The following is a 24716-nucleotide window of genomic DNA, read 5'->3' on the forward strand; positions in this document are numbered from 1 at the left end:
GCAGTGCCGGCCTTCTTAAGTGCTCGCTAACAGGACTTGCCCAACAGTCTGTTAGCGATATGGGGGATCTTTGTTTTTGTCTTTGGTGCCACTTTGAAAGTTAACATTCTCACACACACAAAACGCTTGCTCAGTGCATTTTACTAGAACAAAGTTTATTATTCACATTTAATGACATTTACAAAACGGATTTTCTTTCTAAACGGCCTCTCATCGTTGTGGTAACTCTTTCATAACTGTAGCAGATGCAACTGTATCCGGACTGTTTTAAATACATCAAAAATGTAGAAAAAAATAAGAGTGGGGTAAGTATGAACTGCCGATGACCAAATTACCAGGAATGTGTCCGATCTCGGCAGCTAAGCTGATTTCAGCCTGGACAATGCTTTTGACGGGTGACCACCATGCAAGTCAGGTTTGTTATAGGATGCTGCGGGGCTACAAGGTGGTTAACAGGAAAGTTGGAGCAAAATTCATCGTTCGACTGTACTTTCTATGCCCCCCACGTATATGAACCTACCACGGGTATGAACATACCACCACAGACCTGCACAGACCTGCACAGACCAGTGCGGTGAAAGTATGGTCAAATAACCCGCACGGCCCACTCGGTGTGGGCAGGGTGTGGGCAGGGTGTAGTAAGGGTGTGGGCAGACTCTCCTTCAGTAGTGGATTGACTCTAGGACAGGCAGGGCTTAGTGTCACAGCTGGGTCTGTCCTGGTCTAGTAGTATCCACTGCAAAGGCTGTGGATACTAATAGTAGTCACTTGCTATCTACTCCAGTCTACCAGCCACCCAGAAAATATTTGCGTGAGAAATGAAACCCTGAGGATAGGCTTAACCTGGCACATACCTGGGTGCCCAGTGAGCGATTATGACCCTACCAAAGGTGGAGCCATTGGTCATCAAATCCTTAACATTAATGCACCCTATTTTTTATTGTAGTTGCTGAAATATGGTGTGTAACTGGGATAGAGACTCGCAATATTACGTGGGCCACGTGGACTAGCCAAGGTTGTGTTTTGCATAGACCAATCACTTGCTCTTTTTAACGTGTGTGTGTTTTCATTGGCTAGAGAACTCTCCACCGCCACTTCTACACCATTGCAAGTCGCCACGCAGTTGCCGAATCTGTTGATGATGTTTTGGGGCAACGATTGTCCTAAAACATCTCCAATGATTCATGGTGTATAGACACAGCGGGTGCTGCGCTAACTATCGACACGGCGTGCGGTGATGACGGTGAAGGGGGCGGCGGTAGGTTTGGCGACTTCAGAATTCATCCAGCAGGTCCATGATCCTCTTCTGCTCGGCCTGCCGGAAGTCTTCGCTCTTGGCATCACCCAGGCTCTCTGTGTACTCTGTGAGACAAGGGCAAAAAGATGTAAACCAATTACAGCTGGACCCAGGGGCTCCATCAGTGTTAATTTTTGTTCATGAAATTATGAATATATTCGTGTTTTTTATGTTATGTTAGTCAACAATGTCTAAGGTGACAAAAGTCAACTGGCATAACGATGACCACCCACCAAAACCGATCAAGCTATATGACACTGACTAAGATAATTTCGGCGCATTATTAAGAGAAGGCAGTGCACTGAGAAAAACTACGAATGGTAATTGGCTAGATGTTATGTATAAACATTTATTTACGGAGTTTGCTGATTTGCTGGCCTGATATTGGGGTAGGAAACATTTCTCACTCCCGCAAATCAACATTCAATGACTAAGAGTGGCTTAAACGTGACTGCTGTAGTCATCTGGACTATGAGAGTGACTTAATTAATCCCCAGACTCATTAAAAAACTATAAACTATTTTTATTTTACCAAGGCCCACTGAGCTATATAGCTCTTTTTCAGAAGCGACCTGGACATCACAAATGATAGCGCAACGAAGTGGCTTATTATGTGGACACTTATAACAGCCAAATACTTTAAACGTGTGATGTTGATTCTAAATGTGGAGGGAATAACCGGAGGACCCGGAGAAAAATTCACTCAACCAAGGGGAAAACGCGCAAACTCCAAATATATAGGCGCCAGGATTGGGATCGAACCCACCTCCTGTATACCAGGCGAGGTAGTTAACATCTCGCCACGGGTTGTCATCAATTCGACTAAAACTGTGATAAAAAACTGCCTGAATTTACACTGGGCCCCATTTAACTGGAAATCCCAATGGTTCCAGTTCATATTTTTCAGACGTAGCCAATAATTAGGTCAGCTACAGCTGGCAGAGGTACACTGTAAATCTGTTCAGAATTTTTGAGAAGACATTTCAGGGCAGTTCCATAAACTGGGCAATGTCACTCTCAAATGTATCATACTAACACACATTGCATGATCAGAAGTTATTATCTATAGGTTTAAGAACTATGGATTATTCACGGACTAAGTCGATGATTTAACGCACGCACGAAACTGAATGTACCATCACCGTCGTAGTGTGGACGATGATTTAGCTCTTCCCGAACACGTCCGACACCCCGGTGTTCTACAAACATTTATCCCATATTAGGAAAGGTGAGCAGGTGAAGCATTTCTGAATTCATAGTCCACTTTGTTTGACGACACGCGGTGCCCGAGTGAAAACTAATTTCAAGATTAATAACGACGATTACTCACATCCATCTGATATCGCGTCCAACATGTACGACTGTTCCGGAGACCCGGAGGGAGATCGTTGATCGGAACTGCCCTTTAGCTTACCATAAAAAGGGCGGAATAAATGTGTGACTAGGTAATTTCTCATATAAAGTGCAATGCAATATATCGGCACAGTGAATGGTATGCAATGTGTTTCAATTGGTGCATGGTTAAAACAATGATTTTAAAAATCATGGACTGGAAGATGGCACCCTTCACCCAAGCCCAATCTGTGAAGTGGGAAATCACGACTTGTGCCAGCGTCAACCCGGCGGCCGAACTTCGATCAACGATCTCCCTCCGGGTCTCCGGAACAACGACTCCACTTTCTAACCGTTTCACCAGGCCTTGGATGTTTCCAGTCTGCCCCAAGATCGTGTGGTCTGCACAAACGGTTCCCAACCTCTTAAGCCCTGCGGGCCACTGTAAACCCTCAAAAATAATCGTTGCTGACCACAATGCGCCTATAGAACATTTTTTCAAATTTAAAACTCCCATAAAAAGTGCCGTAAATTGATAATGAAAACTGATAATAGAAACAGAATCGACAATTAACTTATTCGTCATTGACTACTCTTAATAGTTGTGCAATGGGGCAGTAAAACAAAGTGTGTTTGTGAATAAAAAAAACGATAACATCAGCAATAGTTCCGCAAACCACTTCCCATGGGCCTGCGGACCACCAGGCGCCAGGGACCACATAGGTAGGGATCACCAGTTCTCTACAAGATTTAACCGACGAGCCAACTTGTATAAGGTCGCACTCATTACACGCAAAGTTCTTGCTGCAAATTAACCACAATACCTTGCTGATCTCGTCAAGGAGCATGAACCACCATCACTCAAACTCCGGTCATCATCGTAGCGGCTTTTGGCTGGCCATCGAACAAAGCCGGTCACCGCATCACGCGCTTTCAGATGCGCTTCTGCGGCCATCTGGAACGCTCTTCCTTCCGATATTAGGAAGCCACTCGAGCAGGAGTCAGCAACGTGCGGCTCTTTAAGGACTGCTGCTTCGTGACATTATTCACATGCATTGTGGCTCTTAACATAGAGTTTTTTTTTATTCGCACAAAAATGGCTCGTGTTAATTTCGTTGTCAACCCCTGCACTAGAGCTATGCACTTTTAAATCTAGATTGAAAACTCATTTCTTTAAAACTGCTTTTAGTGTTTAGTTTGTTGTCATTCCCCCCCTCCGCACCTCCGATTAGCATGGTTGGCTACGTACGGTGTGAAAGAAGATCAACATACATACGTACATACATAAGACTCACAGAGACCCATAGACTGATCACACAGTGACCCATAGACTAACACAAAGACCCATAGTTTTTTGTCCTTCCCCCCCCCGCACCTCTGATTAGCACGGTTGGCTACGTACGGTGAGAGAGAAGTTCAACATGCATACATACATCGGCACATACAACAGTCACCATGAGTTGCAGCCCTGCCGGGTGTTAGGAACGTGTGCGATCGTGAACGAGCTGTGGCCACGAACCTCGGATGATGTGACGCACCACCTTCATCGAGCCACCGCGCAGGTTCAAGATCTGGTTGACTCGCTGTCGGATCTACGCACGCACGTACACACGCACGCCATCGCCAGCGTCATGCCAAGTCCAGCAGTGGATTGAGAAAGATGTAAATAATTATTCATATTTCTTGGGAGGAACACAACTGGAACACCGATATGCTAATAGTTCTGCATGTTAACTGCATGAACCAAACTCTGAAATGTACTCACTTTAAAACAACGATATTTTGAAATCACCACCATGACTTTGCCTGATTGGACTTTAATTTAACTCAGGATGCGGATTTTACATTTAGATATTTTAGAACTAATCCCTGGTACCGACACTTCATCCAGAAGTGGCTTTACATACCGGCTAGCACATAATCGTGGACGTAATAATAAAAGTTATTGATTCTTCCACGCACAATCAGACGTATGCGTTCCGCGAGCGGGATAATTTATTTGAATCTACGCATTGTTACATGCCTCATGATGAATATCAACGTTAGACAATGGGAATCACCTACCAGTGTGTACATGTGAATAGTCATTATTACACCCCACATGGGGAATGCTGCCGTGGTGTGAAGGTTATCACACTGGCGAGCACACCGGACTTGCGACCCAGAGGTCACCGGTTTGGTTTGACCTGGAGCGGCGGTTGAAATTATTTCGATTATTTAGCTGCTATACATTTCCACGCGATAAGCCATTTTGTTGAGCTGTAATTTGTGGCCAGGTCGCTTCTGGAAAAGAAGTCAATATCTCAGTGGACTTTGCCTGGTAGGATGGGGATGGTTTAGTTGTTGTATTTGTTTGTGTTTGGGCGATTTGTTGACCTTTCTTGTACTTTGCACTACTATCACGTGTTTTTCTACTGTTTGTTGTAACGTTCTCATTCGTGCACACCACAGTTAGTCGATCGATCGGTCAAAGACGTCTGGCTAGCGTGGAAGGGTAGGCCAACGTTCCCTCCAGAAGAGCTCTCCCGAGTGGAGGCCCTTCCGCCAGGAGTGGTGGCCAGCCATCAACCGCACGGCCACACATTGGGGAGACAAAGGCTGACACGTGCTGCCGCGTGACACGGTGGCAGCGGTGCTGGCATTTCGTCGCACCTGCGCCACGCCGGACGTGGAGATCTCCAGCATGACGTAGTCCACCAGCTGCAGCACGAAAAGCCCGGCGTCTAGCCGGCGCAGGTAGAAGTCGTCCTGCGCCTCGTCGTCGATAATCTCACCCCTCCGCACCATCTCCTGCACCACAACCGTCGCCACATCGTTCAACGCAGCCCACCGTCGTTAATTAGCGTAGTTCCGCTTATTTGTTCGCTCGACGCAGCCGCTGGCTATTCATTGCGTTGTTCGTTAATTTGTAGGTTCAATGTGCTTGCGCCAGACCATTACCGTTGCGTATTTCTGTGCAACAAGTGCGGTCGCTCGTGTGTATGTTTCACCGCGTCACTCACGTGCTTCTCTCCTTCGATCTTCTTGTCGGCAGCGGAAACTGTCTCCAGGTACTTGAAGTGCAGCTCCATCAGCCGGTCCACCTGGCAACCGACAAACATTAACCGAGGTGACCAGGTGACTCAGAGGCCAGAGGGTTGAGCCAGCACCGCAGAGGTCCCGAGTTCGTTCCCGGGCAGCTACTCACGAGTAAACTAAAACGAGTGACTATTTACTTATTTTACCAGGTAAGGCCCAGTGAGCTATACGGCTCTCTTTCGAGAGCGACCTGGCTGCAAATGATAGCTCAACAAAGTGGCTTATCACGTGGACATTTATAGCAGCCGAGTACTAAACAGGGTTCTCAAGCGCACGACTTGACAAGTCTCAGTCCCGTCACAAACGATTGCAATAATAAACATCGCTTGGTATTGGACTCGATTCGGATAGATTCCAGCTCTTGAGATTAAAAAAAAAGTAACATATTCTTGGTTCTTTCGGTAAAGTCACGTAGAAGGGAAACAATAAAATAATAAAAATATGTATTATTTTATTGTTTACCGAAAGAACCAAGAATATGAATCCCTGCAGTCACGAAAGCTTTATATCAAAAAGTAGCATAGTTTGACCGTCGGGCCACAAACAATATCACAGCAGAGTTTCGATTTAAAGCTTTCGTGACTGCAAGGATTCATCTTATTTGGTTCTTTCGGTAAAGTCACGTAGAATGAGAATAAAATAATAATAATTATTATCATTCTACGTGACTTTACCGAAAGAACCAAAGAAGATCACAGCAGAGGTTGAGGGGAAAGTACGCCCCCTACCTACTGTGTGGAACCAGTGCCACTCAAAAGCACTTCTGCAGGCCAATCACTGACAAATGGGGTGCAACGCTCTATAACTTAGGAATGTGTCCTTCGTCTGATGACGCTGATAGAATTGGAATCATGGGGGGGGGGGGGGAAGACAAATACAGAAAATCATCGATTATCACCATACAGTCGATCATCGATTGATTATCTAGCGGATTCGGGGGGTAGAGAGGGGATGCCAGATATAAAAAAACGGCAAATAATCACTGCCCGACATTTTTTTAAATAGTTTATTTTTGTACATTCTTGTCTGACATGTGTTTAGGTGTTGTCATATGTTTTTTTGTGTTTTAGATTTGTTTACTAAATGAAATTAGGATAAACATACAAATAGAAAAAAATATCCTACTTAAAAAGTTACCGTATTCACGTTACCGTATTTACTACTCCAATCTCGAAGACTCTGCATGGGGTGATGTAAACATTATATTCATTGTTTAAGTCGTCTGTCGTGTATAATGTACTGTATATAATATTTAACACTGAAATCAAGCACACGGTGCCAATCGCTGGACTGGTTACAGCCTTGGGAGCGGTTTTACTGGTTTTACTGGAGCGGTTTTGCCGGATTGGCCCGGAACCGCCAAATAATGTTGGAAGCAACTGTTGGAAGCAACCGCATAATGGCACAGTGCCGGATAATCGATGATCAACTGTGATGATCCACTGAGCGAGTCGGAACGAGCGGCCCCACCTTCTCACAGTCGGTCTCCACGAACTTGTTGATGAGCCGTGTGCGCTGCTGCCCCTTGAGGTTCCTCAGCATGGAGGAGATGATGGAACACACGTGCTCTGCGGGGACACGGGGACGTCACAGGCGGCAGTGGGGAACACGCCAAGAGATTTGCGGTCCACCCCCAAACTCGCGGCTCCTGCGTGTGGTTATGCATAGCGGAACACGTTATAAGGTTGCGCTCATTAAACACAAAGCGCTCGCCACAAATTAACCGAAATACCTCGCTCATCTCGCCAAGGACCATAAACCATCATCACGCGAACTCTGGTTATCCTCACAGCAGAGGCTTTTGGCTGGCCATCGAACAACGACTTATCGCACGCTTTCAGATGCGCTGATGTGGCCGTTTGGAATGCTATTACTTCCGATATAGAGATGCCACTGGAGCTATGCACTTTTATATCTAGAATGACAACTCATTTCTTTAGAAGTGCATTTTGTGCTTGGTTTGTTGTCCTTCCCCCTGCACCCCCGATTAGGATAGTTGGCTACATCCGGTGCGAAAGAAGTTCAACATACACATGCATTGTTGAACTTGCCGCCCCGAGGGCCAAACCTGGCCCACAGTGGCTCACCGAGAAATTTTTATTTTCCTTATTAAAATGTTTTACCTGGAAAATCCCTTGAGATGGAACATCTCGTTTGCCAGGGTGAGAGATGAGTGATAAACAAAATAGATGAAAAAGCTGTGTGCAAGAGATGAGGATAAGTGAAAATTACAGCGAGATACATGACAGAGATGATACTGCTGGAGACAAGACGTATAGATTAGTGGTAACGTGTACATACGATGTCACATATGACAGGCCCAGGATGTGATGTGACGTGGCCCATCAGTACACGCTCATTTTGGTGTGGTCCGTCGGAGGATAAAATTCAAGTGCAGCTCGATAGAGACGCAGCTGAGTTTTTACCTTTAAAAATAACTTCATTTGTAAAAGAGGGAAAATCTGCGGAAGCGGGAGCAGCCCGTGGTAACTGTTCCTGTGAGTGGAACCAAAAATGAGTACTCACGGGCACTTCCACAGATTTCTAAATTCAGCCAACCAGCGCAAGGAATCTATTCCTCGCACCTCCGAGTTGTCCTCTCTTTTGAGAGGGAATAGTGCGAGGCGCGTTTGAAGTCTAAATTATTATCAAGTCTCTTTACACACGAGTGCAATGATCGATTACAAGGTAAGGCCCACTGAGCTGTGTAGCTTTTCCAGAAGCGACATGGCTATCGTTAATGAAAGCTCAACGAAGCGTCTTGTCATCGCGTGGAAATTTATTGCGGCCAAAATGGCCGAGGGCGGCCTTACCCTCGTGCTCCTTCTCGGACATGCCGGCCTTCTTGGCCCTGCCGGGCGTCTTCATGAAGAGGGGGAAGATGCTGCGCAGGCCGAGGATGTCCACAAACTTGTGGCAGTTGTCGGCGCCGTCCGGCCCTACCATGGCGTGGTCCAGCACCTTGAGGGCGCTGTTGCGGGAGCGCTTCTTCTCCCTGCCGGCGCAAGCGCGCAAACACGCACGCACGGGCATACCCCGCTCCCCCGTCACGCTTGCCACCAAACCATCGTCACGGATTCATTTTAACTTTCCGACTCAAGTTGAAAGCGTCGGTGCATTCGCTACGTGTGCCTGTTTAATACGGTCTCGTAAATACGGTCCGATAAGAATATTAACTTGAATGCTAAAGGTTTTTGTTGCTGTTAGGGACTTTCCGTATAATAAACAGGCCACATTTATCAACCGGCCACAGGAGCACCGATAAAACCCAGTGATAAATGGACAAGCCTCTTTGGCCAAGGCGATGAGGTCACAAGCAACCTGCACGCCTCGCCTCCGCGTTACGTCACTACTTGAGATTCATGAAACCTTTCCCAAAGAATACACAACAGTTCTCGAGATCGGACTCAATCTACTGAACCGTCGCTGCGATCACCAATCATTCGTGATGCGCGCAAACCTAACGGCGCGCGTGTACGTGCGCGCGCGTGGATCAGGAGGTCCGGGTGCCGCGCAAATCGTTGCTCACCGCAGCATGAGGTTCATGAGCTGCAGGCCCTCCCCGCGCAGGAAGCGCTCGCGGTTCGACGCCAGCATCAGGCACGAGCAGAGGCAGTCAAAGAGGTTCTCCATCATCTCCCCCTCCTCCCCACTCGCCGGGTCGTGACGCTTGAACACCTGCGTGTGGCCACAGGGAAGGGCAAGCGGTGAACGCCGTCGGTACGGGTTTTAAAATGAGGGGGTTGCTTGTACGTACGCAGGTATGTTGAACTTCTCTCGCAACGTACATAGCCAACCGTGTGAAATCGGAGGTGCGGGGGGAATGAGTGTCCACACTGCACAAACAAGTGTTATCGGCTGTGAGGCTACAAGGAAGGCAGCAGCGGCCGTTGCAGGGAAATCCACCGCTGGACCAAACTTCACCAATCCACACTGACCGGCGTGGGGCAGAACACTCAAACAACCCCCACGACCCCCATGGCCTTTTGGGAGGACCCTCATCCAGCAGTAGATTGAGAGAAGAGGCTCCCCGCATGTACGTAGCACACTTACCGAGAGCTGCTGTAGAAGCACGTCGATCCCTTCCATCTCTCCCAGGAGTTCTCTGTTAGCTGCATCACGCAAACACACACGGACCTTTATTACGAACACTATCAGTCGCAAACAGAAGGGAGGTGATTTGGTAAGGCTCACATGTTCATCATCATACCATGGTCATCATTGTTACCACCAAATTGTGGCCTTTACAGATGCATTTCGTTTTCATCAAAACTATGTTTAGTTTGTTGTCCTTCCCCTGCGCCTCAACATACATATGAAGCCATCATCACCAATGCAGTCTTTACAATTTACACAGTCCCTTTAAAGCCCAGAGCAGGCGCAATGATTCCCCTTTTCCACTTGCACACCCGAGCCAGGCCAGCGTGAGGGCCCCTCACAGTACACACGTGGTATTCTGCCAGCTCTTTGCCGTGCCAAGCTGGAACCAAACCGCGATACGCTGGTATCACGAGACACTGGTTCGGGGGCCAAGCAGGGCCGGGGGGGGGGGGGGGCGGGGTTAACTGTGCTTTCTGGCATCTCGCGAGCCGTGAGGGAGGGGCCGGCTTGGCACAGGCCTTGGGGGGGGGGGGGCGGCTTGGCACAGGCCTCGGGGGGAGCCGGCTTGATACGGGCCCTGGTGCGGCTCAGTTCTACAGTGGAAAAGAGGAAACGTGCGTCTCACCAACGGCAAGCTGGGGGAGGGCCATGTTGTGGGGGGTGTGGACACCTCACCGTCATTGTTCTGCAAGAGGATGGAGAGGATTTCGCTGCAGTACAGCTTGTTCGCGTCAAAGGGCATCTTGGCCTGCGATCCGCAGCAAAGGGACAACGATGATGACACCTCAACAAAACCTCTGACAAATTGCAGGCATGGTTTGTATGTAGAATTTATTTCGCACCGTGCGTAGCCAACAGCGCGAATCGGGAGGTGTGGTGGGGTGGTGGTGCACGCCTATGACCCAGCACTCTTGAGGTGAGGGTTAGTGGATCGGGCAGAGAGATGTGTGAAACTTCCAGATCCGCGCTTCGGGAGAACTTGCCATAGATTGAGGATTGTGATGTGGTTGTAAGGAGTGAGATATGGAGAGCAGTGTGGTGATGAACAACTAGAAGCAGGTACTCTAGTCCCTCGGTAAACAGTGACATCGGTTAACGTTTTTTTCGGTGAATGTTTCGCCTCCCATAGGACCCCATGCTTCGACCAACGCTAAAATTTTGACTAACGGTACGTTTACGTTCGGAACGCGAGGCGCCATGCCCTCAGCCAATCGGTGACCCCCATTTATAAGCGTTTAGACCTCGACTGGCTTTGTTTACATGTTTTCCCTTTCCTATGTTTATGAATATTTTTAAATGTAATAAACTATGTTTTTAGGGTCAAAAAGGTCAACTTCTGATCACCTTCGAACGGTTGAATGCTATTAACATGTAATGAATATATTCGATTAACAGTTATTTCGGTTAACAGTAGTTTTTGTGGAATGGACTAAAAAGGTTAACCGAGTGACTACTGTATGATTATTATGGTTATGCTTGTTTACCCAGGAAAACCTCGCCAAGTCTCAAATCTTTTACAAGAGGCTCCTGCCAAGTTTTCACAGTAGGGGGCGATGGTGCGATGTGAAATCTTAGTTGAGTAATTTGTAGGTAATTCTTCAGCGCTGTGAAGTTTTGGCACACACCAGTTGCGTTGTTACCAGCTCATATTAGGATCACGGAAACGTGACGAGAAGCAGTAAATTATTACAAATGAGCTTGACGGCCGTACGGTCATCAAGGAGCATAAACAGTCGCACGAACTCCGGTCATCCTCGCAGCAGCAGCTTTTGGCTAACCATCAAACAAAGACGGCCACCGCATTGCGCGCTTCCTTTACCATATTAAGCAGCCACTGGAGCAATGGACTTTTAAATCATCTAGACTTAAAACTCATTTCTTTAGGAACTGCTTTTTGTGTTTAGTTTGTTGTACTCCCCCCCCCCAGCACCTCTGATTAGCACGGTTGGCTGCGTACGGTGCGAATGAAGTTAAACATACATGTATATACGTGTGTGAGGATTGAGGTACAGATATGAGGAACGGCGAACTGCGTCTCACCCTTATCCGCTTGAGCAGCCACTGCATGAGGCCCTGCCGCGCGGCCTCCGTGCTCATCTCTGGCCGGAACTCTGTCAGGTTCTCGATGATCGCTGTAACGCCACACGAGGGGGTTCACAGGTGAGCGTCCTATCCGTGCGAGGGTCACGTGCGAGACTGTACCGTTGTGGGCGTGTCAGGTGCGAGCGTCCTATCCGTGCGAGGGTCACGTGCGAGACTGTACCGTTGTGGGGGTGTCAGGTGCGAGCGTCCTATCCGTGCGAGGGTCACGTGCGAGACTGTACCGTTGTGGGGGTGTCAGGTGCGAGCGTCCTACCCATGTGAGGGTCACGTGCGAGACTGTACCGTTGTGGGGGTGTCAGGTGCGAGCGTCCTATCCGTGCGAGGGTCACGTGCGAGACTGTACCGTTGTGGGCGTGTCAGGTGCGAGCGTCCTACCCGTGCGAGGGTCACGTGCGAGACTGTACCGTTGTGGGGGTGTCAGGTGCGAGCGTCCTACCCGCGCGAGAGGTGAGTGTATGACATCGCCTTTCTCTTCGCGGCTCTGCAGTGAATGTTGTACCTTTCTGTGGGTGAGGTGTGAGCTTCGTGCTGCAGTGGGAGTCAAGAGGAAGGTGCGATGGTTCTAGCTCAGGCGTCGGCAACCTGCGGCTCCTGAGGCGACTGTGGCTCTTTAAGGACTGCTGCCTCGCGACGTCATTTATTAAGGACCACCGTCTCGTATTCACATGCATGCCGGCTCTTCAAATATTGAGTTTTCTTTACCAAATTCCCCAAAAATGGCTGCTATTTCCTTCTAGCTGTATGGAAACCAGGCGTGAAGTTCCTACCGGGACAGCAGGAGCAGGGAACCTGTGGCCGTACATATTCTTGGTTCTTTCGGTAAAGTCATGAAAGAACCAAGAATATGAATCACTGCAGTCACGAAAGCTTTAAATCAAAACCTGTGGCCTGTGGACCACATACATACGGCCCACAACTTAATATCCAATGGCATGTGGTAGCCACATGAGGCCTTACCGCTTCGAAAAGGCCCGCAAATGATCCATCACCGCATGCTTCTTGACTGCCTTCATCGGGTATCAATTCTGACCTGGCTGCAACAATGGTTTCCAATTTTCGCACTCAACCACTCCTGTCACTGGAAGGGCCTCTACACTCGGTCGCAACGCATGTCGTTATTTTTCGCGTGATTACAGGCTAACGCTAAGCTCTGCATGATAATGTGGTTGTTGCCCAAAATATACATTTTTAAGGTCCTATTCGGCCCACGCAAAAGTGGTTCTCCCCCAACCTTGCTGTGCGAGGTCAGGATTGAGGATCGTAGCTGCAATGGGGGCTTTAGATGCGAGGATCTCCCCTTTTTGGCGATCATCAGTGGGGCTCGTTACAGCTATACACCTGCTTGGGGATCATGAGGTGCTCATTACAGCGACATTAAAGCGACACACTCCGCTGCTCCTGCCTGACGCGGTTATCATCTGGGCTTGACCACCTGAATGTGAAAATTAAGTTGTTGCTCTGCATCTACATCAGCAGCCATGCGACAGAAGAAGAAGTGGGGCTCACACGTGCCGTGATTTTATCTCGTGCGCTTGAAGCGTGGAGACTCACCGAGCGTGTTGTGAACGCCGACTGCCTCCTCCTTGGTCGCCTCGTCAAGTCGCTCCAGGTTCTGCACCAGCAGCGCCACCACCTGCTCGTTGAGCTGCAGGGAGAGTGCGCGGATGGCGAGCGTAATGTATGCATGTTGAACTTTGTTCGCACCCGTACGTAGCCAACCACGCTAGTCGGAGGTGCGGGGGCAACAAACTAAAACACAAAAGGCAGTTCTAGAGAAATTAGTTTTCAATCAGCCGTCGACGGCGCAACATAATTTTTCTTGTCACCATACGACGCAAAAAAAAGTTCGCGATATGACAAATATGGCGATATCAGTTTCCCACAGCTCTGCCATTAGAGCTAACAACACGCAAAGGGGTGCTGTTCTCAATGCAAGGCACAATGGCAGTTGTGCCTTACCGCTGTTTGTGAGCACGTTAGGACACCAAATTGTTTACAGTTTGCAAGACGCATTCGCCTGTTGCGATATGGTTTCTCATCACAAACAGGGAGAGCGTTTCGTGTTTTATTGCGATTTGTGCTTCGCTCTCCTTCCAGCACGGATAAAGATGACGGCGTGGTGTGCGAGCGTCCGTCAGTCCGCCATAAGAGTGCGGCGTCAGAACCCGCGTGAGAACCGTGGTGTTGGTCACTGCTGCTTAATTCTCCGAGCGTTTAGATATTCGTCGCAACTTTCAGGAACCCATCCTCGACATAAAGCGGGGTGTTATTGTACCACCTAAGGTGGCAAAACTTTAGTGGTACCAATTATAAAGCTAATAAGAGTGAAGCATTTGATAAAGCCACTCACATGCAATGGTTAGCATAGACTTCACTGTTACTGCCCATGTAAATGAAATTAAATCACTGAGGTTCTTCCACCGCGGATGGCACCAACAAGTCAGAATCAGAATCTTTATCCTGGAGAAATCTGATGAACTGTGAAGCTCTTTTTCACAGATGTCCAGGAGGGGCAGGTCAAGAGAGTTACAACTATAAAAAAAAACGATAAGAGTGCAAAGTATAGGAAAGGTAAGCAAATCACTATGAATAAATAAACAAAAACTAATTTTTTATCTTACCGGGTAAAGCCTACTGAGCTATTCGTTATTTTTCAGCAGCGACCAGGCCACAAACGATAACTCTACGAAGCGGCTTATCATCACGTTGAAATGTATAAGCAGCCAAAAACTCTAGACGCGTGTTGATTCTAAATGCGCAAATGAAAAAACCAGAGGCAGCTCAAGAAGTTACAACAAAACTAAACGCCTGCTTGGTATCTCGGCGACCGAAAGCTAACACGCCGCGAGTGCTCACGAGCGCATCGGTCAGCGTCCGCGCGCCCTCCTGGCTCTCGTGCAGCGTGTCCACGTCCGTGAGCTCCTGCAGGAGGTCGACCACCTCGATGGCGATATGTAACCCCGGGGATCAAGGACTCCAACTACGCACGTGCGAAAGCTGAAAACAACGTAACTGGTGTTTCGGCCAAAACATCCCAGCGCTGAAGAATTACCTACAATTTCGATTTAAAGCTTTCGTGACTGCAATGATTCATCTTCTTTGGTTCGTGACTGCAATGATTCATCTTCTTTGGTTCTTTCGGTAAAGTCACGTAGAATGAGAATAAAATAATAAATTTTTATAAATAATAAATTTTTATTATTTTATAATAAATTTGATGACTCGCGATCTGATGCTCTTCCTGTACGTCGTGCATTGATCAAATTCTGACTAAGAAGGCTCTTTCCTCATCAGCGGCTTATGGTGTTTTTCACAACTGAAGTCAACATCAACAAAGGATGCTTTGTTCAATTAGGTGGGAAGTGTGCTTGGATACGGAGTAGTCTTCTGCCCATAATGTAGCACAGCCCTCGCTGGCTCGTGGCTTTACATACAGCTACTACGAACTGACAAACATTATTTCTTTCACACCATTTCAGACACGTATCGTGATTTAAAAAATAAAAACAATTGCACAAAAGGACCAGGATCATGCCCCTCTTCATTCTATTTTCCTAACAAAAAATCTGACCACGTTTAGACAATGAATTTAAAATGTGGCCGGCTGCGGGATAAAGCCTATTCTTATTTTTTCCATCATTTTGATCACGGCAAAAATGTTCCATAGATACAGGGTGACGCACAGATGAAAAAACACACAGATGTCAAAGGGTTAATGGATGGATCGTTACACCACTGATATTCATCACAGCCGCGTCGCTTCCGGCAGCACTGCGGGATTAATCACGGTCGCCCGCGGTCGGGCCGCGAAGGATATCGGTGTTGTCGTGGCTGAGAAGGCCCAGGAGCGACGTCACCGAGTTGAGGTCGACGAGCAGAGGGTAGAGCTCTGGCATCGTGGCGATCACGTGCATCTCCTGGATGACGTCGTTCAGGTCCAACTCGGACTCCATGAACCTGCACGTTAATTCGGGTCGGGCGAGAATCAATCGTGTTACTCTGCCCCCTCGATTTCAGCGGCGCAATCCGCATCAGCGATACTGTCTTCAGAAGGTTAAACAAAGTACTAATAACTGAATATTATATAAACACAGACAAGCAAACGTGCACAAGCGATAATGTTAAACTGGAGATGCCTCACTTCTCTGGGTTGTCGGGGAATTTTATTCTGAGCTCCTGATTCTTCAGTGTCGTCTTCTCAAAGTTCAATACCATCCTCTTCACGCCGTTATCATCCAACGACTGGGTCTGTCAAAGACAACGATGGCAATTATGAACTGTTGTGGCAAGTTCTGCGAAGCGAAAATATATTAATCATTTCCCGTTCCGAGACGTCTGCAAGTTGCAGGGTGGGTCCTGTTCACCGCTGCATCTCGGAGCGTGCAAGCGGTTCAGCGTTAATTTTATTTAGAGGTGAAACATTGTTTTTTTCGAATAAAACATTTATTTGTAAATTCAAGCAAAACTCATGCTTACGGGAAGGTATTTTTTGTCTGTTTAAGAGTAAGAAGCTTTCTACAAAAAAATCTAATCGAAACGATAAGCTTGCTCATCACATTTCCCTTTCTAAGATTTTTTTCTTAGGTACGACAATTACTTTATGAAATATATTTCGAGTACAAAATATGAAAAAATATGAAAAAACATCGTACCGCCACGCATGGGCCTCCTCCCACCAAGACAAAGATCCCCCGTATCGCCTTAACAGATTAGAACATCTGTTGGCGAGTGCCACCAGCAGTGGGCGCCAACACCACCGCCAGCCATGCGAACCACCATGCCCACGTATCACAAGTGTCACTACCACGAAAACCTCTCGTATGGAACAAACGATGCTTTCAAAATAAATCTGACCAAACATACCAATGCCGAACCCTCATAAATAAGGGACCGAGGCGTTACATTATTTTACTCAGGCATCTATTCTGCTGATATGGTTTGCGTTTAGATGCACCTATTTTAAAAGCCGGATCGCTCCCTGAAACACGAGACCTGTGGTGTCAATGGGTTTTCACCTGGCTTAGCGAAAGGCAATTAAAGAACATTTCATGTCCTTTAGCCACATTGCTACGTGGATTATTAAACATTCTCTCACCTTCCATCCCCACCTCTTCTCATCCACTGGGAGAGAAGTTGATGAGATCGAGGAACGTTTTTTTATTTAGCAAATGCTTTTACGCGTGACAAATCGTACCGTTAGAACGCCAGACACGCAAAAGAAAGAAATATATTTGTCAGCATTATAAGTGAGTAGACATCAGCCCACGTAGCCACAAAGCCACGTGACAGCCTCCTCCTCCAGCACGTGCAGGGCAACAACAACCAGTCCGCCTGGTACGCCCTGACGGACTTCACAGCCGAAGACGATGTTCTCCCAGGTCTCCTGGCTCTCCGCATTCACACGGCGGGGCTGTTGCGAAGCACGCCCCATCGATGCTCGGAAGCGGCGCACACCCCCTCCTCCTTAGCCTCCATCGTCCTCACCTCGTCATCCTTGCTCATCATTTCCACCTGCTGCTGCTGCTGCTGGTCGGCGGGGGGCTCCGCACGGCCCCTGCCGGGCCCTTGCTTGCGCGGGGGGTGCGGCAGCTCCTCCTCGCTGTCATCCTCCTCGTCGAGCACGCGCTTCGGCCCTTTGTCGGGCTGCGGCGGGGCGAGGAAAAGAGGTGGCAGAGAAGCAGACGGAAAGAAGAGATGGAGCAGACGAGGGTGGACAGAGGGGCAGCACAGGATGATGGAGAACCAGAAGATGGTTGAGATATAATATATTGCAATGTGGATTTATACAGTGTCTAAATGTGACCACATCTCGAGAAGCTGTACAGAAAGACTGGGCATATTTATTTTAAAGAGGTAGTCTTATGTCTGCAAGTGAGTCTATGGGTCTCTCTAGGTCTATGGGTTTCTGCGTGAGTCTATGGGTCTCCATGTGAGTCTCGAAATATTTGGCAGTCTCTTGGGTCTCAGAAAGTCTGTATGGGTCTTGGTGCGAGTCTGCTGGTCTCTATGCATCTCTATACGAGTCTGTAGGTCTCCATGTGACTATCGGTCTATATGCAAGTCTGTGGGTCTCTAAGCAAATATTTGAGTCTCTATTTCACTCTATGCGTTTCTATATAAGTCTTTGGGTCTTTGTGCGAGTCTTCGAGTTGCAGTATGAGTCTATGAACTCTGTGCGAGTCGTTGAGTCTCCATGTGACTACGAGTTTCTGTGTATGCCTGTGGGTCTCTGTGGGAGTTTATGGGTTGCAGTGTGTGGCTCTATAATCTATCTCTATGCGAGTCTGTGGGTCTATGTGTGACTCTACAGGTGTCTGTGTGACTACGGGTCACTGTGTGACTCTACGGGTCTCTGTGCGAGTCTATCTACAATCTATCTCTGCGAGTTTTCGGATCTCCATGTGTCTATTGGTTTCTATGCAAATACAGTACTGCAAGTCTCCGTGTGACTCTATGTGTCTCTGTGCGAGTCCATGGGTCGCAGTGTGTGAGCCTATGATCTATCTTAATGCAAGTCTGAGTATCCATATGACTGTCTCTATGCAAGTTCTGAGATTGCATGTAACTATGGGTCTCTATGCAAGTCTGTGGGTCTCCATGTGACTATGGGTTTCTGTGAGTTCGTGGGTCTCTTTGCGAGCCCACGTGTCGCAGTGTGCGAGTCTATGATCTATCTCTACGCGAGACTGTGCATCTCTGTGACTCTACGTGTCTCTATGCGACTCTACGAGTCTCTGTGTGACTCTATGGGTCTCTATGCAACTCTACGAGTCTCTGTGTGACTCTACGTGTCTCTATGTGACTCTACGTGTCTCTGTGTGACTCTACGTGTCTCTCTGCAACTCTACGGGTCTCTGTGTGACTCTATGGGTCTCTATGCGAGTCCACGTGTCGCAGTGTGCGAGTCTATGATGTATCTCTACGCGAGACTGTGCGTCTCTGTGTGACTCTACGTGTCTCTGTGCGACTCTACGAGTCTCTGTGCGACTCTACGTGTCTCTGTGCAACTCTACGAGTCTCTGTGTGACTCTACGTGTCTCTATGTGACTCTACGTGTCTGTGTGACTCTACGTGTCTCTGTGTGACTCTACGTGTCTCTATACAACTCTACGGGTCTCCGTGCGACTCTATGGGTCTCTATGCGAGTCCACGTGTCGCAGTGTGCGAGTCTATGATGTATCTCTACGCGAGGCTGTGCGTCTCTGTGTGACTCTACGTGTCTCTATGCAACTCTACGAGTCTCTGTGTGACTCTACGAGTCTCCGTGTAACTCTACGTGTCTCTGTGCGACTCTACGTGTCTCTATGCAACTCTACGAGTCTCCGTGTGACTCTACGGGTCTCTGTGCGAGCCCACGTGTCGCAGTGTGCGTGTCTATGATCTATCTCTATGCAACTCTACGTGTCTCTGTGCAACTCTACGGGTCTCTATGCAACTCCACGAGTCTCCGTGTGACTCTACGGGTCTCTGTGTGCGTGTCCGTGAGCCCGAAGAATCTCGCGGCCCAGGCATCGCGGCCCAGGCCCGCGGGCGCCACCCTCGCTCCGTTCCACCCCGGGACGCGGAGGCGTCGCCGCGATGCCCTCAGGGGCAACGCGGCGACTGAGAAGAGGGCGCCGGGAGGTGCCCCTGACGGTGGAGACTTTGAGTCGTGAACTTTAAACGACGACGACGACGCAACGTGAAAGTGCGCAGCTAATTCACCTGGAACTTCAGCAGCTCGGCAACATCCATTGCAGCGGGGCGCGATGTTACGTCATGTCACTCTGTAGCGTCTATCCCCCACCACCCCCGCCCCGTCGCAAACGCGCGCTGACGTCACGTCATCGCGAACGCGACACGCGGGCTTGCGTGAGATGGCGTCATCGCGAAATCGGTGGGCTTGCGTGCGATGACGTCGTAGCGATGGTTGACAAGTTGGGTGAGCCGGCTGGTGTGCCCGTTTCCAGCTGGTCGTTAGGGGCCGTCCATAAATGACGTCACGCGATTTTGAACGATTTTTGACCCCCCCCTTTGTCACTCGACGTCACTAAAAGTCAGACCCCCCCTCAAATATGACGTCACAAAGCTCTGCCCCCCCCCCCCAAAATAAAACATGCTTCAAATCGCTTTAAACTATTGTCATTGTAGTGCGTATTTAATGTGGCGCTGCACTCTGATGTTGTAGGAAAAAACATTTATTAAAAAGTCTATTTAGTGAACTAGAACGTGTTGTCTATATTAATTTAAAGTTGCGCATTTTGATGTGACGTCACATTTCTCAACCCCCCCCCCCATCGTTACATAGCGTCACAATGTCTGACCCCCCCCCCTCGGTGCGTGACGTCATTTATGGACGGCTCCTTAAGAAAACACCTTAAAAATATATATCCGTTATAATTCTCCATCCGCCTATTGGTTTTAAACGAGTGAAGTTTCCAACCCTTAAATTTTGACTTAAAGATTTCGTGACTGCAGGAATTCGTATTGTAAAGTCACGTAGATATGATCAAAGAAAATAACAAAATAAAAACTCCGACGTTTCGATGGCAACACAAGCAATCGTCATCAGGGGAAAAAATTGCGGAAAAGCTGCTGAAGCAGGCTGTTTAAAAGGTTTGAAAGGTCATAAACGAATTATAGATTTCTATGCTAATTCCTTTGTCAAGGCGCTTTGTTTCTTCTCACACAGCTTAAAGGTCGCGATCTGAGCGTGGCTTTGTTCGCTCCAGCGCTGTCCTCCAGACAGTCTCGTCCCTTCACCTGATGAAGGCCGCTTGTGTTGTGGCCGAAACGTCGTGATTTTTGTTATTTTATTTTTTACCTACCTGACTTTACCCAATAGAACCAAAGAGTATGGGTCATAAACGAAGTTTACGTGCTAATGAAGAAGGCCCATTGCCCGAAACTTCGTCTGTTATGTGTATGTTTCGTTTCAAGGCCACGCATTGGTGTTACTAAAGTGCGTGTGCAGTTTTAGTCTCTGTATATAATTCATGACGTAGCATTGTAAATAAGTTACGATGTCAGATGATGTAATGTCGACAAGTTGTTCATGACGTTATGTTAAGCGACTTCACGCCAGACGTCTTTGCAATTCGCGTGCGATGAGGTCACGCGTCGCTTTTCCAGATGCCATAAAAAACAATTAGCGTAATGACGTCATCGATGTGTATAGCACGTGCTAAAAAGTGACTGGCCTTTAAAAGGGGGGGAAAACACACAACAGGCAACGTTTCGGGCAATACCCCTTTTTGCACAGCGCATTAATGAAGAGGCCAGATGCCAGGTGAGAGACAGAGTGGATAATAATGCGAGTTGAGCCGAACTAGTTGTTTAACAATATTTCCTGTTGTAATAGGTGGCCCTATGAATAGTTCCACTGTTGGAAGCTACTGAGGAGTAACTGACACGCCATTCAGTCATTAACATATGCAATCCTCTGTATTAGTATATCGATGAGGGTTTTTTGTGTGTTAAATCGCGTAAGGGGACGTCCATAAATTACGTCATGCACCTGGGGGGGGCGGGGGTCAGACATTTGTGACGATGTGTGACGATGAGGGGGGGGGGGGTTGAGAAATGTGACGTCACATCAAAATGCGCAACTTTAAATATAGACAACACGTTCTACTTAATTAAATAGACGTTTTAATAAATGTTTTCTCCTACATCAGAGTGCAGCGCCACATTAAATACGCACTACAATGGCAATAGTTTAAAGCGATTTGAAGCATGTTTTATTTTTGGGGGGGGGGGGGGGGCAGAGCTTTGTGACGTCATATTTGAGGGGCGGGTCTGACTTTTTGTGACGCCGTGTGACGAAGGGGGAGGGGTCAGAAATCGGCCCAAATCGCGTGACGTCATTTATGGACGGCCCCTAAGCCACTTCGTTGAGCTATATGATTTGTGGGCAGGCCGCTTCTGAAAAATAACGAACAGTTCAGTGGGCTTTACCGTGCAAAGTAACAGCATAGTTTTATATTCATATTCTTAGCTCTTTCGGTAAAGTCACGTTGAAGGGAAACAATAAAATATATTTTAAAAAAATTGATTTCAAGCTTTCGTGACTGCAGGGATTCATATTCTTGGTTCTTTCGGTAAAGTCACGTAGCATAGTTTTAGTTTATTCACGCACTACAATGACAATCTTTTAAAGCGATTTGAAGCATGTTTTATTTTGGGGGGGGGAGGGCAGAGCTTTGTGACGTCATATTTGAGGGGGGGGTCTGACTTTTTGTGACGTCGTGTGACGAGGGGGGAGGGGGGTAAAAAATCGTCAAAAATCGCGTGACGTCATTTATGGACGGCTCCTCATGAATAAGCATGAACAGGTGGGGTCCTCCACATGGACCCTCCCGTCATTAAAAATCATGAACGGGTGACGTAACTCCGCATGAAGGTGGAGCGGAAACGAAAATTTGTTTACGCAAATTAGCTTTCATTTTGGGCTTACTTTATGGAAAGTAAAGCTAAAAAAGAAATCAACGTAGCAACTAATATAACGAGCCAAAAAAAGGCTGTGTCCCCCGCCCGTGACGTCACTCCACATGAGCCCCCTCAAGAATCATGACCTGATGACGTCACTCATGTGGACCCCGCCCCCACCCCCTCATTAATAATCATGAGCGGGTCATTATTTTCGATTGAATATTTCAGATAAACTGCAATATACAACCGTCCTTGGACGGGCTACAGGCTGGTTTAACATATTTAACTACCACTGAAATATGGGCAAAAATTTGGGGGGGTTTTTTCTTCAAATAACATGAACTTTTATGGCTCGTTGGTTGTGCAACGCACTGTGTCATGAACCAGTTAACCAGAGATGGACTCCTAAACCATAGCTAACATCACCTCGGTATGACATCTGAACCAGTCCTTTGCATCTTCCTTTGCTAACCAGCGTTCATCAAACAACCATTATGAGTGGTATGGCGTGCGAAGGCCTTCAATTAAAAGTGATCTATTGACACGGCTGTAAATTATAACTTGTGATGGTATCATCACCAAAGAGAAATCCTTCCTTCGAGTTATAATACAATTATTTGAACTGTGCATTAATTCACCGACGCAATTGAACTTTAAATAAACTTACGAACGATGTTTTCAGCAAAACCCGTAAATTATATGAATGTTTATTTTATTGCATTTTATGTTCGTAAATTATTCTAGTCTCAATATTATTTTTACAAGCGGTCATATTTCACGTATAAGTAACCTCTATTTAACCATGCAGGGGAATTAAATATGATATGGCATGACGCATGATGTGTGACAGTAATGTAATTTATTGTAAAGTGCATCGGAGTGGCCCTTACAACAAAAAGTTGTATGTGAGACTCCACCACTGGAAGGGGAGTGAAGTCATGGATGGGGGAAATAAGAGGCAAGAGAGGAGAAAGAATGGGGAAAATGAAAGGTGCGGGAAAGGGAAAGGAGAAATTGGTGCAAAGGAGTCATGAGAGATGAGGATCGAGAGGACGAGACAATATTAACAATCACGTTTAAAAGCAGGTCTTCATTAATCATGGAGGAATCCTTACTTACAACATTAAGATCTCGCTCCTGATCATTGTCAAAAGATAAATACACTTAATGTATATATAACGATGACAAAGCAATGTTTTAATTGTAAACGCGGCGAGGGTCGTTATTGGGCCGTTCCTGTGGAACTATATAAAAACGAAATCTATATTAAAACAAACTAAGTTGGTGTTGTTTAAGCAGTGTGAGGATTCAACAGAGACCACGATGAGTCTCGTTCGCACGAGTGACCCGGTTCACCAACATGATGAGAACATCACGGGACCTCCTTTGCCAGTACCAAAATATCAGAATAGGTTTCTCCCTTTTTTCTGGCAACAAAACAGGTATTAAGATGTTAAAACACCAGGCTGAAACCTTTTACAAGGAATTATTTCTGCATTAGCCACAATACTTGTGGTCAGAATGCAAACAAAAAACATACTCTGATAATATATGGCATTGTCTTTGAAACTGATTGGTCCACACCAGAGACAGCTTTTTTTCGAGCCTCGTCTCAAACGGTGTTAGACCAGAGGATGCCAAAAGGCGTATGGACCAATCAGTTTCAAAGACAATGCAAATATTATCAGAGTATGTTTTTTGTTTGCATTCTGACCACAAGAATTGTGGTTAATGCAGACATGATTCCTGGTAAAAGGTTTCGGTTTGGTATTTTATTTATCTTAACACCTGTTTTGTTGCCAGAAAAAGGGAGAAAACCTATTCTCATGACGAGAGCAATTGATACCTTAAACATCCAAAGTGTAATAATGAAGCGAATAGAACATCGGGGAAAAAAAAACCTCTGCCCATAATAGAAGTTTCTTGGGCTAGATCGCGTAAATATCGTGTGGAAAAAAACTCTATTATGGATAATATCCTTAGCTGCCAACCCATACGGTTTGCCCCGTATTCTTGTCCAGGGAAATTGAGTTTTAAAGTCCATACGGCATACAGACGTTTCAATACGGGCAAACATTTTTTTGTCTATTTGTGCTTCTCCCTTGTGATGGGACTTTGTAGGATGAACGTTGAGATTGATAAGGGCACGGGGTGACCAATAAGGTCTGAATTTGTCTGTGATAAGGTAGGCAGCACTGATAAGGGGTTAACAGGTGTGAGTATCGGTCGCGAGCGCCTACTACTAAGTGTCAAACTAACCTCTAACCCTGCACTCGCACTCTCACACACCGCCGTGGATTATCGTTGTCGCGTGTTGGCTTAGACGCGAGTGGCATTTGGAAACGTGGACCGGAATGCCCTATTCGCTCCGTTACGCACTACGCATTTATCGCAA

General features: G+C 47.2%; 1 protein-coding gene across 1 annotated transcript; it reads right to left on the minus strand.

Moving 5' to 3' along the window:
- Positions 1 to 138: 138 nt before the first annotated feature.
- On the minus strand, positions 139 to 19764 carry CTNNBL1 (catenin beta like 1). Its single transcript, XM_076052168.1, has 16 exons — positions 19616 to 19764; positions 17396 to 17554; positions 16053 to 16159; positions 15724 to 15868; positions 14768 to 14860; positions 13463 to 13556; positions 11849 to 11940; positions 10484 to 10556; positions 9761 to 9819; positions 9237 to 9385; positions 8521 to 8702; positions 7178 to 7275; positions 5632 to 5712; positions 5282 to 5419; positions 4149 to 4221; positions 139 to 1362 (listed from the first exon to the last, which is right to left on the minus strand). The coding sequence occupies exons 1-16, from the start codon at positions 19643 to 19645 to the stop codon at positions 1274 to 1276; spliced, it is 1662 nt and encodes a 553-aa protein (XP_075908283.1). The 5' UTR covers positions 19646 to 19764; the 3' UTR covers positions 139 to 1273.
- Positions 19765 to 24716: the final 4952 nt, after the last annotated feature.

This window comes from Petromyzon marinus, chromosome 54, assembly GCF_048934315.1.
Source record: "Petromyzon marinus isolate PM22_M1 ecotype Great Lakes invasive population chromosome 54, UKy_Petmar_22M1.pri1.0, whole genome shotgun sequence".
Classification (NCBI taxonomy): domain Eukaryota; kingdom Metazoa; phylum Chordata; class Hyperoartia; order Petromyzontiformes; family Petromyzontidae; genus Petromyzon; species Petromyzon marinus.

What these genes read in the sequence shown, in the direction of transcription:
- CTNNBL1 (XM_076052168.1), bottom strand. Translation starts at nt 19,645, where the DNA reads ATGGATGTTGCCGAGCTGCTGAAGTTCCAG. An exon ending in CTCATGAACCTCATGCTGCG is followed by an intron (nt 8,703 to 9,236) that starts GTGAGCAACGAT and finishes TTGCGCCGGCAG; the next exon opens with GGAGAAGAAGCGCTCCCGCA. An exon ending in TGGAGACCGACTGTGAGAAG is followed by an intron (nt 5,713 to 7,177) that starts GTGGGGCCGCTC and finishes GTCGGTTGCCAG; the next exon opens with GTGGACCGGCTGATGGAGCT.